The sequence below is a fragment of the Coregonus clupeaformis genome, chromosome 12 (assembly GCF_020615455.1).
Source record: "Coregonus clupeaformis isolate EN_2021a chromosome 12, ASM2061545v1, whole genome shotgun sequence".
Taxonomy (NCBI): domain Eukaryota; kingdom Metazoa; phylum Chordata; class Actinopteri; order Salmoniformes; family Salmonidae; genus Coregonus; species Coregonus clupeaformis.
Genome location: NC_059203.1, coordinates 9,619,183 through 9,637,366, shown reverse-complemented (window position 1 = coordinate 9,637,366; position 18,184 = coordinate 9,619,183). Strand labels below are relative to the sequence as shown.

Genomic DNA, 18,184 nt, shown 5'->3' with positions numbered 1-18,184 from the left:
ACTGTGACCTGTACGCTCTTGTTGGCTGGTCCACATAACATATTCGTCGCCAAACCCACTGGCTCCAGGTCATCTATAAATCACTGCTAGGCAAATCCCCACCTTATCTTAGCTCATTGGTCTCCATAGCAACACCCACCCGTAGTATGCGCTCCAGCAGGTATATCTCACTGGTCATCCCCAAAGCCAACACCTCCTTTGGCCGCCTTTCCTTCCAGTACTCTGCTGCCAATGACTGGAACGTACTGCATAAATCTCTGAAGCTGGAGACTCTTATCTCCCTCACTAACTTTAAGCATCAGTTGTCAGAGCAGCTTACCGATCACTGCACCTGTACACAGCCCATCTGAAATTAGCCCACCCAACTACCTCATCCCCATATTGTTATTTATTTTGCTCATTTGCACCCCAGTATCTCTATTTGCACATCATCTCTTGCACATCTATCATTCCAGTGTTAATACTAAATTGTAATTATTTTGCACTATGGCCTATTTATTGCCTTACCTCCATAACTTGCTACATTTGCACACACTGTATATATATTTTCTGTAGTATTTTGGACTTTATGTTTTGTTTACCCCATATGTAACTCTGTGTTGTTGTTTTTTATCGCACTGCTTTGCTTTATCTTGGCCAGGTCGCAGTTGTAAATGAGAACTTGTTATCAACTGGCTTACCTGGTTAAATAAAGTTGAAATAAAATAAAATAAAAATTGTGTTCCTCACCACTTCCACAGTGCTGAAGACATGGCAGAAGTGGTGGCCACTCTTACTGTCCTTGGTGATGTAGGCGAAGGTGCAGAGGTCATCAGGGTCCTGGGCCGCACAGGAGATGTTCCTGATCTCATGCTCGGCTACTATTGTCTGGTGAGAGGACAAAATAACATGTTGGAACTGAGGAGCAACAGGAACAAAACCATCGACCAGTAACAGCCACTGACTTCATCAGAACCAACAGTGCTATCTTTATTGTAGGGGAATCAATATGAAAACGCGAGAGAGAAAAATGATTGCCTGCAGGCTCCCATTACCTTAGTGGCGGCATCAATGAACTTGACCCCTTTATAAGTGATAGAGAGGATGACAACAGGTCCCTTTCTCGAATGGTCCTTTGACTTCTATAAGTAGAAAGAAAATGGCGAGGCGATCCATATGAATATGGCGTGCTAGAATAGAGTGATTGAATATTGATCTGCAGTATGACAGTCAGACTTACCCTAATTTTAGCACAGGCTTCTTGAGTGGACTCAATCCCCCTTAGATCCCTGATAATCATTGATCCCAAATACTGGAAAATAAGCAACAAAACAGGTTATCATCTCTGAACCCATTGGGCACAGACGTCAATTCAATGTCTATTCCATGTTGGTTCATACTGCAGATCAACATTGATTCAACCAGTGTGTGCCTAGTGGGAACTATCAATTCTTTATACATCAAGTGATTATCAAACTTGGATTAAATACTTTTTCTAGTGGCCGAGATTCAAGGGGACTTCCATTGACACAACAAGACAGGAGATTGACCATTGACATGACTTACACTGGCCTCATACCCGCAAGACTCTAAGATAAGTTTCTCAGGCTGGTGATGCCAAGCAGAGACCGTGGTGTACGTGGCAGACTGGCTCGGCGGCCGGAGGGTCAAACGGGGTTCCCTGTGTCGGTCACTCTGTCTGTCCTAGAAAGAGACATAGAGACGGATTGATGCTGTAGTGTACAAAGATGTTATGGCAGAACATTTAGTCACAAAATATTACAGGATTCTAAAACTAAAAAGATGCTGTAACACTTTGACTGATCCCCCCCACACTCACACACACTTTTGCCCTCAGAACAGCCTCAATTCGTCGGGGCATGGACTCTACAAGGTGTCAAAAGCATTCCACAGGGATGCTGGCCCATGTTGACTCCAATGCTTCCCACAGTTGTGTCAAGTTGGCTGGATGTCATTTGGGTGGTGGACCATTCTTGATACACACAGGAAACTTTTGAGTGTGAAAAACCCAGCAGCTTTGCAGTTCTTGACACAAACTGGTGCGCCTGGTACCTACTACCATACCCCGTTCAAAGGCACTTACATTTTTTGTCTTGCCCATTCACCCTCTGAATGGCACACATACACAATACATGTCTCAATTGTCTCAAGGCTTAAAAATCCTTCTTTAACCTGTCTCCTCCCCTTCATCTACACTGATTTAAGTGGATTTAACAAATGCCATCAATAAGAGATCATAGCTTTCACCTGTATATAACACATTAAGAACAGGAACAGGTGTTCTTAATGTGTTATATACTCAGTGCATATTTAGTACAAGCATGGAATGACTTCAATAATCTGTTAAACACCCCAGCAGCAGCTTTCTTTCTTTCTAACATGATTACCCCAAGCACACCACAGAGACACATACTGTATTTCTGTCACTTTATGAGGTACAGGTAAAGACAGCGTTTTGGCAGGAGGACTAACGTGGGAGCGGGGTCTCTCGCTGTAGGAGCGCAGGGATATGCTGCAGTCCTGGTCCATGGCTCTCCTCCTTCTTCCTGCCTCTCCCAGGGGCAGGAGCATGTCCATGGAGCGACTGGTGGATGGGTCCATCTGACTCAGAGGAGAGGTCCCTGTCTGGGACAACAGGTCCTGAAACTGCCATATACAGATTGATTGATCAGATTGATGACTGAGATTTCAATAAGGTATTAGAGCATTATGTAGTGGCATACAGTACAAGTGGGATCCCAGCTAGCACATAATTTTCGGAAAAACATATGTTTCATAGAGCTTGGTGAGAGTGTGGTTGTCCTATGGTTATTTTGCATACAACCTTCCCACAACTTTCTGGGAATGGTGCAGGATAGTTGCTTGGCTTTGGAACATTCTCAGCACATTTAAGGAACTTGACAAAAAATATATAATTTCTTGATATTTCATTACTTTAACAGAACGTTTCTTAAAAGTTCAAACATGGTTACATTTAAAGATGCACTTTGCAGAAATCGCACCAACATTTCATGGTTGCATTTCATGGTTTCAGTTTATGTGACAAACAAGCAAGTATAGTGAGAAAATCATTGTACCATCTAAACCGCTGTGAAATATATTTTCCATAACCAAAAATATTTTATTTTCAGCTGTTTGAAGCTGGTGTACAAAACTGAAAGTAAAAGACACAAAAACTAAACTTAAAAATGGGAGGCATTGAAATAGCGCACCTAGAACAGATGTACTGCTTTTTAGACTTGCTTTCAATGAGAATGACAGATCTATAACTCACACTTCGATGTGAATTTTGTCAGGCCACCCAAAATGTTACATATTGCAGCTTCAATTTCAATTTTGGTAAAAAAAAAATGTTTTGGTAATGTTCTAGGAACGTTCTCCAACTTGTTTGACATTGGGAATGTTTAAATATAGTTCAGAGAACATTAAGAAACAACGTTCTTCTGTGGGAATTTCAGTACTTCAGCATAACGTTTTCTACAGGTTTCCACATGGTTCTATTTAAAGGCATGTTCTCAAATTGTTTCGAGAACATTATGAAAACTTTCAATAAAAACCACAAGAAAACTAGTAACGTTCAGAGAACATTTATGTTATTTAAAAGAATATACATTCCATTCACAGGAGGTTGGTGGCACCTTAATTGGGGAGGACAGGATCATGGTAATGGCTGGAGCGGAATGAGTGGAATTGTATCAAATACATCAAACACATGGGTTCCATGTGTTTGATGCCATTCCATTTACTCCTTTCCAACCATTATTATGAGCCGTTCTCCCTTCAGCAGCCTCCACTGATTCCGTTCTCAGCATCAACAAAACTTTCTCTATTCTCTATCTTGTTAAGTGTGTTCAGGTGTATGGCCTCGACCGCTAATTGGCCACACCTGATCTTAATGAGTGCTTGTCTCCTTTGAAAAGGAGTCTGTTTAAATAGACTAAAAGGAACAGCTTTGTACAGTGCATTTAGAATGTATTCAGACCCCTTGACTTTTTCCACCTTTTGGTACATTACAGCCTTGTTCTAAAAGGGATTAAATATATGTTTTTTACACAACACCCCATAATGAAAAAGTGAAAACAATTTTTATTTTATTAATTTTTTTAAATAAAAAACAAAAATACCTTATTTACATAAGTATTCAGACCCTTTGCTATGAGACTCGAAATTGAGTTCAGGTGCATCCTTTTTCCATTGATCATCCTTGAGATGTTTCTACAACTTGATTGGAGTCCACCTGTGGTAAATTAAATTGATTGGACATGATTTGGAAAGGCACACACCTGTCTATATAAGGTCCCACAGTTGACACTGCATGTCAGAGCAAAAACCAAGCCATGAGGTCGAAGGAATTGTCCTTAGAGCTCCGAGACAGGATTGTGTCGAGGCACAGATCTGGGAAAGGGTACCAAAACATGTCTGCAACATTGAAGGTCCATAAGAACACAGTGGCCTCCATCATTCTTAAATGGAAGAAGTTTGGAACCACCAAGACTCTTCCTAGAGCTGGCCGCCTGGACAAACTGAGAAATCGGGGGAGAAGGGCCTTGGTCAGGGAGGTGACCAAGAACCCGATGGTCACTCTGATAGAGCTCCAGAGTTCCTCTGTGGAGATGGGAGAACCTTCCAGAAGGACAACCATCTCTGCAGCACTCCACCAATCAGGCCTTTATGGTAGAGTGGCCAGATGGAAGCCACTCTTCAGTAAAAGGCACATGACAGCCCGCTTGGAGTTTGGCAAAAGGCACCTAAAGACTCTCAGACCATGAGAAACAAGATTCTCTGGTTTGAAGAAAACAAGATTGAACTCTTTGGCCTGAATGCCAAGCGTCACGTCTGAAGGAAACCTGGCACCATCCCTAAGATGAAGCATGATAGTGGCAGCATCATGTTGTGGGGATGTTTTTCAGCGGCAGGGAGACTAGTCAGGATTGAGGGAAAGATGAACGGAGCAATGTACAGAGAGATCCTTGATGAAAACCTGCTCCAGAGCGCTCAGGACCTCAGACTGTGGCGAAGGTTCAACTTCCAACAGGACAATGACCCTAAGCACACAGCCAAGACAACACAGGAGTGGCTTCGGGACAAGTCTCTGAATGTCCTTGAGTGGCCCAGCCAGAGCCCGGACTTGAACCCGATTGAACATCTCTGGAGAGACCTGAAAATAGCTGTGCAATGACGCTCCCTATCCAACCTGACAGAGCTTGAGAGGATCTGCAGAGAAGAATGGGAGAAACTCCCCAAATACAGGTGGGCCAAGCTTGTAGCGTCATACCCAAGAAGAATCGAGGCTGTAATCGCTGCCAAAGGTGCTTCAACAATGTACCGAGTAAAGGGTCTGAATACTTATGAAAATGTGATATTTCCGTTTTTTATTTTATTTTAAATTTGCAAAAAAATCTAAAAACTTGTTTTTGCTTAGTCATTATGGGGTATTGTGTGTAGATTGATGAGGGTAAAAACATTTTTTTAATCCATTTAATAATAAGGCTATAACGTAACGAAATGTGGAAAAAGTCAAGGGGTCTGAATATTTTCCGAATGCACATTATGTGCAAAAGAATATGGCATGCTAGCTCCATCCTGATGGCACAGTGGACTAATTCCATGAATAGAGAACAGAAGATTATACGTTCGAAGCTCACTAATACTGTCACACAATTCAAAAGAAATGTGTTTGCATTTCCATGTGTCCTATCTGTGCTTGGATAAAAAAAAAAAAAAGTGAATACTAAATAAGCTAGCAGTGTTATTAAAACTCTTATTGAAACATTCAGTGAAAGTTTTAAGGAAGTTATTCAAAAACCTCAAAATAACCTATAATTTTAGTTCTCAGAGCTTTAATAAAACCTCCCAGAAAAACTTTAAAGGAACCAGAGTAAAACATTCCCAGAACAGGTAACATTTTCGCTTCCGTTCTCAGAAATCTTCAGTTTTACCGGTCAGGAAACTTATGGCTTCGTTTCCAGAACCAGTGGGAAACCAAAAACGTACGTTCCCACAACTTCCAAGGAACCAAATGTGCTAGCTGTGATTATTGTTAAAATGTAAGACACTGAGGACTCTTACTAACCCTGATCTGTGAGAGACGGTGAGAGATCTGTGATTTGGTCGGGGCCTCCTCATAGGGCCGCTCTGCCAGAGACGCTATGATCCTCTTCCTGTGGCCCAGAGAGACGATTTTCAACACCTGCAGAGACAGGCACAGATAAGACACAACAGTAACTACTAGACCGTACATAGTGCTATGTTCATATGAACAACACAGACACTAATATTGACAAACAAGTACAAACCAACAAATATGAATGGATATACACCCACACTGACTGTATACAGTGAGTCTGACACCCATGCTGGCACTTGGCAAGCAGACAGAATGGACTCTCCTCAATTATTCAGCTCAAATCTGTTTTGCCTTAAGCTCAGTACAGTGGTGTCTCCTCCCTGAGGCACTCCATAATTCACTAACAAAACATTGGCCTCACGTTGACAATCTCCAGCTCCCATAGGTTCTTCACACAGTCCAAGGTACGGTAGCCACTGGACAGGAAGTTAGGCAGGTACTCCTGCAGGCCCAGCACATCCAACCAGGTGGAGAGAGAGGTGCTGCCATCACAGCCAAGGGCTTTCACCTACAAAGAGGGACAGAAAGGAGATCAAATTACATTCAAATAAAAGCAGGATTTCACAATTTCTTTCAAGCTTTTTTAAACCATACCCAATGTCAAAGGGCTTTTTCACATAATTGCTATTGCCACCCATAGCTACAGACTAGATCAAAGCTACTTTACAATACATGTCATTATCATGATTGAAATTACTGTACACAAGATGGCTTCTTAGACAGGAATGAATGGTCAACCAGGCACAAGGTTGCAGGCAGTGCCATGTACTGATGATAACTACTGTACCTTGGGCAAGCTGCGTGCTGCATGGATGATCTTCTTTCTGTGTCCAGGGTCAGTGATTCCCATATCTCTAAGGTCCGTGTCCTCCATCACGTTACTGCCCTACGCACACACGCACATGCACACGCACATGCACAAATTAATTACACAAGTACGACAAACTGCAGACACTTCACAAAGTCCACAGTATACAGAAACACGTATAAATCACTTAAGCTAACTATTAACATAGACATTACAACATCTCCTACACTCTATTGGTCCCTATATGCAATCAATAATACACACAGACACACATACACAGAAACACAAATGAACACACACACACTTATTTATGTCCTCAGACAAACAAGAATGACACGGTGAGAGGACATTGGAGTCAAATTGTGCATGTTAAAGGTAATCAATCTATTTTAATGCAACACCACCAAGGAAAAAGCAATCAAAACTGCAGCAGCTTTTACTTCTGAGCTGCAATGTTGCATTGAGACATTACATTTGCTAAGAGGGAAATGTATAGGACTACACATCTGTGTGTTTGTGTGTGTGTGTGTGTGTGTGTGTGTGTGTGTGTGTGTGTGTGTGTGTGTGTGTGTGTGTGTGTGTGTGTGTGTGTGTGTGTGTGTGTGTGTGTATGCGCGTGTATGCACATGCGTATGCAAACAGCTGTGGTGTTATAGACAAGGAATGAACATTTCACTGCATATAATGGTGAAGACAATAAAATCATCTTAACATTTCCCATTTTCCTTTACAGTAATGATTGACAACAATAGATGTTCACCATTGGTTTTACATAACTCTCCATAAGTGGCACATGCTTCATCATCTAATCGGGTTTATAGGGAGGAATAAAGATATAAGGAGACCCTTAAAAATGTTGAGCTCAGCATTTTCCCAGTGGACTGCTGCAGATTGATTCTTCCTGGCCAAGAATGTTAAAATGGAGCTAGTCTTTTCTAAATATGGCATCACTGCTTGTTTCTGGAGCACAATGCAGCAGTTACAGTAACAAGGGAGGACAGTAGGAAATTACACACTGATTATCACTAGAACAAGGATCAAACTAATTCAGTGTCTGACGTCAGGAATAGCCTGAAATAGATATTTCCAATGAAGTGATTGTTGGATGTTCCAGGAGGTCCCACGGGAGCTTGTCATTTATACTTCATCAGGAAAATATGATTAAGTAATGAAAAGCTATTTTTGTCCATATCTATAAGTGCTTATTACATAACCATAACTGTGATACATACAGTCCCTCATCACAAAGGAGAAAGGTGTCATGAAATGAGGAGGCTCTAAAAACATGTATTTTATTATTTGCACCAAAAAACCCATAAGGGCAGAACGGTAGGCCATACGAGAGACATGAGAGACCCATTTATCGGTGGATAAAAGTAACAACAACAAAAATTATCATCTTGTAAAAATTAGGAAAATGGGGACACAGCAGATTATTATTTATGATCCCTCAAAAGCTGCACACTACAGAGTGAATGTGGGCATGTGTTCTCTGGTGGTAGGCTTACTGTATCTACAGTGATAGGTCGGAAGGGTAGACTAACTCTGATTTCTCAGTATTGAAGAATTGGTTCTATGACACTCTTGCCTTTTGGGTCAGCAGGAAAATAGGGTACTCAGATTTCTCTCCTATTTTCTTAATGAAGATGACATCTTTGTCTTTGAGTTGTTCACCAACTCATGTGCATCTCTGGCACAGTCACTATTACCTTTGCTCCTCTGGGCTTCATGACATTGTATTTCTATGAGATTTATAGATTCATTTGATGATAGGGTTGAACAATGTTTCACAGAATATCTCAACTATTCAACAAAAACGATGCGGGGCAAAACCCAGCATACCACTTCTCCTGATCCACAATCAGCCCACCAAGCAAATAAAAAAATGAACAGATCAGACAGTCCAATAGGACACCACTGAACCTTTACAACATCTCTCTGACTGCTCTGACCTTTTCAGACAGCAACCTTCAAGTCCTTGTAAGTATCTGAGGGTAATTTGTCCTGCAGGGAGCTAATCAATTATCTGCTTGGTGCTTCTACACCTCAGACACATTAGTCAAGAGATTAACATTAACATCACAATGCTAATGACCCATGATCCTAATCCTCATCCTATTATTACCTTATTAAAGAGATTCTCCGGTACTTTTGTATAATTTTTTGCCAGTAGTTCTGAAAGTAGAGCTTACGGTCCCCGGAAATGGTGTACTACATCACGTCCAGATATGTGCACCACGTCATTGCACTTTCTCTCGCTCTGCTGTGTGTGCATCTTGCTAGCTGTTACTCAAATAGCGAGGGGCTGAACCTCATTGGCTGGAACTTGAATTGCTAGGGGGCTGGCCCATGTGCGTGGAAATGTAGGGAAAATGGCGCAACACAGCTTCTAGTAAACGGTCACTTTCAAACTAGGGATTTCGTGGCTAATTGAGGTAAAACAGTAATTCTGCTCATAGATTATGATGTATGAACTACAAATTGACACATCCAGCCCAAAGCAGGAGGCTTAAAAAATACTTACTAGTCGCCAAAGTTCCGGAGCATGTCTTAAACACAAACACCTAATGGTATTGGTACAATAGATGATACAACACTGGGCAGACTGACTAGCTATTCCCAGTCCATATTCAGTATATCAGACCTCTTCCATTGGCTATGTGACCTCTCTAAAAGGTGCAGTCAGTTGCCCCTTACCAATCTGTCATCTATGGCAACCTCCTGTAGACTACAGTACTGAAGCAGTTGTGTTGTCAGATCAATTAGTGTGTTTGCTTTAAAGACCATGTTATTCACCATTTACAACAGCTTTTTCAGAGTTGCGCAATCAGTGGAAATGTAAGTGTTGTTTTGTACATTCATTTGCAAATGTTGTAACACACACACACATCTGTGTGATGTAACTTAAAAGGAACAAGATAGTCCCTTTTAGTTTGACTCAAAACATACAGTAATTTGAGCTGCGGCTAAATGATTTCAGCAATACATGATTCCAGAGACTTTTAAACAGCACAGCCAAGTTAATCTGTCTATGCTTTTCAAAAACAAGAGACATACAGATGTAGGATCTTAATTTGAGCCAGTTTTCTACAGCAGGAAAATAATCCTGCAGCAACAGGAACTTTGAATTATTATGTGGATTATAATGAATGGACATTTTTGGTAGGGATTGATCCATTTTTTGTGAATCAAGTCTGACATTTCAGAGTGTAAAATACAAACTTTAGAAGCCTTTTTAAAACTCAAATACACTACACGTTTGTATTTCCGGCTGAGCATGAACATTCTCAGCAACAAAAGAGTGATCAAATTAAGATCCTACATCTGTAAGAAGCACAAGGGATGTCATAATGATGTAACATTCTGGTTGAATTGAGTTTTTCTGGCTGAAGTGGCATCTGTTAAAGATGTATTTTTCAGGACTACAAAAATGTCCTTTTTTAAAATCAGTATACAACTTGACCATGAAATCACAATAGACGAAGTCACTACAGCATGAAGTCACTACAGCAAAAATTATTTTACCGTAAATGAGATGGCATGTTAACAGGTTTTGTTGTGATTCGTCTTACCATTGGTGACAGCTTATACACTTCAAAGGGGATTCACCGTAAACACATAAATCTGTATGGGGTCATCTACTGTATAACAAGGAGAGGTGAAGAGCAGCTATAGAAGGGAGATGGAAACTGGGAGAGAGAGAATAAGATGGATGGAGAAAGTGAAATGGAAGAGGGAGAAAAGGAGATGGAGAGCGATGGAAAGTGGAAAAGATCTTAGAAACGTTGACTCACCATGTAGCGCAGGTCATCAAAGCCATTAAGCAGCAGCTTGCTCTCGTACTGTGGCAGCCCCACATGCTCCAGCCACTCTCCCACGGGTTGGTCCAGGGCTTTGCTGCAGGCCCCATCTGCCGAGAGAGGGAAGCGCTTCAGCAGGGAAAAGCCGTTCAACCGGTAGCAGCGGCACTCCGAGGACGAGACATGGCATTGCCACATCATCCTCGGCCAGCACAGCCGAGTGCAGGAGCACCAGCAGGGCAGAGGAGACAGGGTCCAGGCTGGGGGAGGGCAGCTCCCACAGAGCAGGAGGGGCCCAGCTACTCTTACACTGGAGATATAGTGGTGGAACCAGCCCGCCGTGATATACTGTACACCCACCGTTGTTACTGTGAGTGTCAATGTCAGGCAAGGGTAGAGATAGAGTTGGATATGTAGACCCTTTGAATATTGATCACCACGTTCAATTGATTGAGCCAATCTGGCATCTTCCATCAAAATGTTTAGCTAATTACTTGAAAAATTAATGAAAATTGATCCCTTTGGTAGGTACATCAGTGACTACAAAAAAGCATTTGTGACTTTGCCTATGCCTAAAAATATGTCAATATTTCCAGTACACTGTAATATGAAGCACTAAACAAAATAACTTTCAATGCCATACAAAGTTATACAATATTACTGGATATCACATTCCACATGGTGTCCTTTATCCTGGTTAAACCATCATCATAATCATCATCCTTGAAACAGATAATATTCCACAAAGGTATGGTAAACCACAGTAAATTACAGCTCCACAGAGTACACTTTGTAGCACTTGGTCACCTCTGTCTCAGTCCCATGGCTTTAGTGGACAACCTGTCTGAGAGCTCTGACGTGGCTCATTGAATAAAGGTAGAACCATGATAAGGTAAGGTTTTAATGTAATCTGGATCATGATATTCTCTCTATGATTATTTTCTTACTCCACAAACGGAATGAGAGTCCAATCTCATACACCAAAACTCAGGTCTCCCCTGTGGCTCCTGACTGTTGATGAAAAACTGCTGAAATCAAATCAGAATCCAATTACCAGCCCCTTGATAAAATTCTGCCTGCTTGCCTGTGAAAAGAGGCTCTATGTCCTTGGTGTTCCCAGAGATCCTGGTGGTAAACCTGGTGCTTCCCAGCGAATAGACTCTCCTCTGGAGACTGGCTCATTCAGAGAACGTTCTTATCATATCTCACACCAGTAAATCCAAGCTCAGCTCCAACAGAGCGCAGGTGAGCCTCTTGACTCTTGGCTGAGATTTCCACAGGACCACCTTGGTTCAGCCTGCCCCCTCCCCATGCGATAAGCCCCCTCCACCCCACCTGGCTCTCCCCCGCTGTGGGTACAGCTAGCTCCAGAAGCCCCTGTGCTCTGGGCAGAGGTTTGCTGCATCCCCTGTCTGATGCACGTACTGTCACAAAGAAGCTGCTCTCGGCTCACACGCTCCCCTCACTGCTCCCCTCACAGGGCATAACGTCCTGATGCTGGATACTCACGAGCCCAGAAAGCAGCCTCAACCGTGTCCTTCCCGCATCCACAACAGGCAGTCTTGATGCTCATCCCCTCTCCCATTCAGACAAATCCCTCAAGCTTTATCTTACCCTGTCTCTCTTGCTCTCTCTCTCTCTCTCTCTCTCTCTCTCTCTCTCTCTCTCTCTCTCTCTCTCTCTCTCTCTCTCTCTTCTGCTCTCTTTCTTGCTCTCTATCACATTCCCTCATTCACATAGTCTCAGTGCACTGCAGGGCTGCCGTATGTTGCCTGATGGAGCAGGGTACAGCTCCACGTATCAGCTCTCTGTTCCTTCCTTTATCTCTCTCTGCCTCACACTCTCACTATATCAATCACCCTCCCTCTCTCTCTGCCTCACAGTCTCTCGCTCTCTCTCTCTCCCCCCCCTCTCCCTCTACTCATAGCCTCTCTCTTCCTCTCGCTCACAGCCTCTCTCACCCTCCCTCTCCCTCTCCCTCTTCCTCTACCACATAGTCTATCTCTCTCTACTTTACCTCTACCATTCAGTCTCTCTCTATTCCCACCCTCTGCACTGATTAGAATTGCACAGAGGCACTCTGATCTTGCTAGTGCAGAAAGGACACCACCATCAGAGGCAGGGAACAAGCACTGGGAACCCTAGATCACAGACCTCTGTATGGAATAAATATGGTATGTATGTTTCTCCCCTTCTCCCATTCTACATGGACCGTGATTTCAAAGCTAGGCTTCCCAGTGCTTAACAAGGGATATTAAAACAAAGACAATTTTCAAGCTCTAGCTTATTAGCAGCTTTAATTAATTTACATTTCGCTTTGATGATAGGACTAGGGGGCAACACTGATTAAAGTCAGTGCAGCTCTCACTCACACATGCACACACACACCTGCGCACACACGCACACGCACGGACACACACGCACAGACACAGTGCTTTAACAGAGTGACTCTCATACTGTCAAACATAGTGACTCTCAAGTCCTTGTCATTCAATACCCCCCATGCTACAAGATGACAAGAGAGACACATTCCATTAACTCCTGTTGTCACGTTAGCACATATCACAAACTATTTTTAGAATACAACAGTTGATGCGTGAAGCTTACAGGTCAGATAACTGCTGGAATCATACAGTGAAATGCAACAGGATGATACAAATGGGCACACAAACTTCTATGGACATAAATCCAAATAGGCATTAGCACCCACCTACACAGGGCTGCTTACTGCGTCCATCACTGGTGTTATCTGGATACAGCTGCAGGCACAGAGTAATTATGCAGGCTTTCAGTCTGCCTGTGAACACCTCACACATCACATCCCCAGCCAGCTGGCCAGAGGAGGAGATCAATCGAGTGAGCTCCTGACGTAATTGTCCGGCTGTAACCTAGTTGCTGTGCCTTAACGATCAGGTAAAGGTCAGGTCTTTGTGACAACACATCCGAGCTAAGAGCAAGAGCTAACACTTATAATTCATAATCAAGACCAGACAGCCCTCCTATTAGACACACCCTGAGATAGAGAGAGAAAGGGAGAGGGAGAGAAAAGGAGAAGACAGAAAAGAGACACACAGAAGAAGATGAATAGGGAAGGTGATGAAATGTGCATGTGGGGGAGATAAGATGGTAATGAAAAATAGGAAAGATTGGAGAAGACTCATTATGTTTCAGTCAGACCCCTCCCCTTTCTCCCTTCACCCCAAGCGTCACCCATGTCAGCTCCTTTACTATATCACTCAAACAAAGCCTGTATAAAATACCAGCCCTCCCCACCCAATTACAGCCATTCATTTGGGACGACAACCCCTCCCAGGGACCAGCGGGGCCTAATTACTGACTGACAGAGGGTCAATCCATCGCTCCTGTTACTGTTAGGGGGAACTGGGTCACAATCTCAGCCTGCTAAATGGGTCTTCACATCCAGTTTGGGCTAGTGAGCTTTCGCATAGGGAAAGAGAAAGCTACCTAGGTTTAGACTTGGCTCAGAGGGAAACCAGACAGACCTAGTTAGGGAGAGGTAAATGCTCTACTGCCTAGATGAAGCACTGCCTCTTTATCAGTGTGAGAGGAATGTTGGCTCCCTGTCAACACATCAACAACTCTACCAAAATGAGCTGCAGAGTTGAATTAATTCATGGGAACGGAAGACGGACTCTATTCCTTTGAACGTCAGAAGAATGGCGTACACAAACTGAGCTGCAGGATGTCTCCTGTGTGTTGTTAGGAAAGCTCTCTCTCTCTCCCTGCTCCCTTTTAAGCTCATTTACTCAATGCTCCTGCAACAGACAATTGAAGCACTTTCGAACCACAAATGCAAACAGCACAACGCTTAAGCATTCAAAATTCCACATGGAATTGCAGGGATGTTTCTAGAGGCAGTCTCATATAAAAACATTTTTATAGTTTAGAATTAATTAGCACAACTTGGCTCCAGGCCATCCCTGGGAAATATGATCTATGGAGAGAGAGGGATGGAAGGAATGGGAGGGAGCGAGAGGGATGGAAGGAATGGGGGATAATGGAGCTCCTTTACAATGGTGGGATAAGGGAGGGTAGAAGAGTGACAATTTGGCTTCTCTCTCTCTCCCTCCCTCATTCTCTCCCCCTCTCTCTCGGGGGTCCAACGACGGAGTAATAAGCCTGAGTACAATCAGGAGATAAAATCAGCACAGCTATGACTCAGCTAAATCTGTGACAGGCTCCTGTTAAGTCCTCTGTATGACAAACTTAAATACAGAACTAGTATAGTAGCACCGTCTACATCAACAAACACATCAATTACCGTATTTTCCAGCCACATTACGTAGAGTACAATAACCTCAGGTATAAAAATAATAGTAAATTAATATCCAGTGGCCTCAACAAATTGGGATAAAATATATATGTTAAAGTGAAGGAGAGGAAACACTGAATTGGTGAGTTTCATGACAGTGGTTATGACTAATGATAATACATTATGTATCAAGGACCATATATGGAGATTATGACTGAGGCCTGTTCAGTGTAATGGGCACACATCGTCAGAGGGAGGCAGCTGTGCTGAATGATGTCATGAAAAAGACCCCAGCACAGTGAGCCTGCAGTGGGTAGCTAGCTATTACTGCAAATTAATTCATAAGATACTGTACATTAAGCCCACCTATAAAACATATTGCAACATTAAGCCAAAAGAGTGTCATTATCAATATGAGTTTGACAAAAAAATCCTCATAGGAAAATGACCCATAATTTTCTGCAGTACATAGCCTTATAGAGGGATCTAAGAGAGACTGTTGCGCAATGGAGATACCGTATATCAAGTTGGGAATGCAATCTAAACAAATTGAGCCATTGCCAGTTGGCTTCCCCCTGAGCGCAGCCTGAAGGACAGACTCGATGAAGCAGAGCATCAATTCAGCCACTATTGAGACAGGGCACAGGAAAAATTACAGTCAAGTGAGTTTTAAATTAGATTTATTTAAAAGTGGAAATACACTTCACCCCACAAAAACCCCATACAGATGAGAGAAGTTGCACACATAACTAATGACACATTGGATTGTTTTGATTTATGGGGGAAACAAATCTTCCTATCATTCATGTATTTTTCTATTTTATAGTATTTTTTTTTGGGGGGTAGATCAGCTTTAATATTTCAGATAGATTGTGGGTTCTATCAATTTAATTGTTTGCATCATTTTTAATCCCTCTTATTTCTTTTGATTTTGATTATTTATACTATTTTCCCCCCTACCCTACCATCCCTACCCTGATTGGAGTAAACTAACGGACAACAATACTTCTACTGCTACTTACAGCTATTTTCGCTCACATGTAAGGTACATGTAATTAAATACTTATACATATATTCCTAATTTCATTTTTTTGCAAGTTCTGGATTTTCACCCACAGCGGCCAATCCACTATTCATTGTGATCTTAACTCCAACCCTCCGATGTCCACAGATTAACACATATTTCCCAGTATAATGCCATTTTGCTATTTCCTTTTGCAATACATCCCTCCATTTTACTGTGAGGTCTTACGATGGTCCTGAACCTCCCTATTTGTAATTTTTTTAACAGATATTTCCCTAAAAATAAATACTTTACCCAAGAGTATAATGATATTTCCAATTGACTGATCGTGGTTTTTCAGATCCCCTAAGGAATACAATTTGCAGGTCCATCTGAACCCTGATATTATGGCATAACAACTATTCCTGGACCTGACTCCAAAAGCTAGCTACCGATGGACAGTACCAGAAAATATGCTCTACTGATTCTGTTTCCTCGTGGCAGAGTGTGCACAAGGCTGACTGTTCAATGCCCCATATATTGAGCATTCTTTTTGTAGCAAGTATTTTATATAATAGCTTAAATTGAAACAAACAGATTGATGTATCAATTGTTGTTTTATATATCAGTTCATAGACCCGATGCCAAGGTATTTGGACATCAAAGACCTGTTCCCAACTAACTTGAATTTTATACGACATTGGTGTCAAACCTTTTGACTTTAAGTGAAACTGATACATTTTTCGATTTATTCTCATCATTTTAAGACATTTATGATTTTTAATGGGTGGCAGAAATACTTATTCTTTAATTTCTTCTTTAAGTAATTGTCTCTTCCAATTTTGTGGCAGAGCCGTGATGAGTTGGTTATCATTTTGTCTTACACCTGCATACGCTGTTGTTAGTTGCTTGTGTGACATAATTTTACCGTCCTTGTTTACAATGTCCTTCATAAATATTATACCCTTCTTGTACATTTTTTTCCAATATATATATATATTTTTCTATCAGTACATTGTAGTTTAGCCATATTATTATCTGTAATATTAGATCTGCCTTTTCTGGAGGATGAAATTGAAATTGTACCCAACTCTGTATGACTTAAAAAGGAGGATACTTTAAACATGGATGCATTGTCAATCCAACTAAAATGTAAAGTTTTAATCTGCTAAAAGGCAAAGAGCCCACTATTAAACAATGGATGGGCCTCTCTTAGTAGAAAACCAGTTTGGATTTAGATACAATTTTGGTACAATGGAGGCTTTAAGAGAGAGGTTTAATGCCTTAATATTTAATAGTTTTAAACCTCAAAACTCCTTTTCATTATATAAATATGCTCATTTAACTTTATCTGGTTTGCCATTCCAAATGAAGTGAAATATTTTTTTCTCACATGGTTTGAAAAGGACTCTCCTGGAGTCGTTAGAGACATGAATAAATATGTAAACTGCGATATCACTAAAGAATTAATCAGGGTAATCTTTCCATAAATGGATAGGTGTTTCCCTCTCCACGGTTTCAAGATTCTATTTTTTCACAATTTAGAGCAACTTTTCCAGGATATGTACACCAAGCATATCGACATCACCATCTGCCCATTTAATCGGGAGACCACATGGCAATTTAAAGTTTGTGTCTTTTAAAGACCCAATCCTTAATATAGTACACTTATCATAATTGGGTTTTAGTCCAGAGAAACTGGAGAAATTATCCAGGTCCTCAATGAGGCCCTTCAAGGTTGAAGATTGAGGACTCGAGAAAACTTGAATCATTGGCGTACATTGATACTTTTGTCTCTAATCCATACATGTTTAGCCCCTTAATGTTATCATTAGCTAACAGTTCAATGGCCATAATAAATAGGTATGGTGACAGAGGGCAACCTTGTTTTATGCCTCTTGACAATTCAAAGTTATCAGAGACATAACAGTTATTTATTATTTTAAATAAAGTATTGTCGTACATTACTTTTACCCATTTTATTAAAGATTCTCCAAAGTTGAAAAAATCCAGGCACTTGTAAACAGATTCTAGACATACTGTATTTAAGGCTTTCTCAAAATCTGCTATAAAGATTATACCTGGTTTCCCTGCACATTCATAGTTTTCCATTATTACTAGTAGTTGTCTTGTGTTGTCTCCAATATATCTTCCTTTTAAGAATCCCGTCTGA

General features: G+C 41.5%; 1 protein-coding gene across 7 annotated transcripts in view; it reads right to left on the bottom strand.

The window, feature by feature from the left end:
* LOC121577751 (ankyrin repeat and SAM domain-containing protein 1A) overlaps positions 1–18,184 on the bottom strand; it is a 47,040-nt gene that overhangs the window by 12,824 nt on the left and 16,032 nt on the right. For 6 of the 7 annotated variants that reach the window (XM_041891614.2, XM_041891615.2, XM_041891617.2 and 3 more), the window contains exons 1-9: positions 10,730–12,026; positions 6,915–7,013; positions 6,489–6,635; positions 6,074–6,190; positions 2,473–2,646; positions 1,546–1,683; positions 1,220–1,291; positions 1,035–1,121; positions 730–867 (exon numbers count right to left, since the gene is read on the bottom strand). In XM_041891614.2, the coding sequence (XP_041747548.1) occupies positions 730–867; positions 1,035–1,121; positions 1,220–1,291; positions 1,546–1,683; positions 2,473–2,646; positions 6,074–6,190; positions 6,489–6,635; positions 6,915–7,013; positions 10,730–11,209 (1,452 nt within the window). In that variant the 5' untranslated portion in view covers positions 11,210–12,026. Of the gene's footprint in view, positions 1–729; positions 868–1,034; positions 1,122–1,219; positions 1,292–1,545; positions 1,684–2,472; positions 2,647–6,073; positions 6,191–6,488; positions 6,636–6,914; positions 7,014–10,729; positions 12,027–18,184 lie in introns of those variants that run through there. The other variant, XM_041891612.2, reaches the window with a different exon arrangement.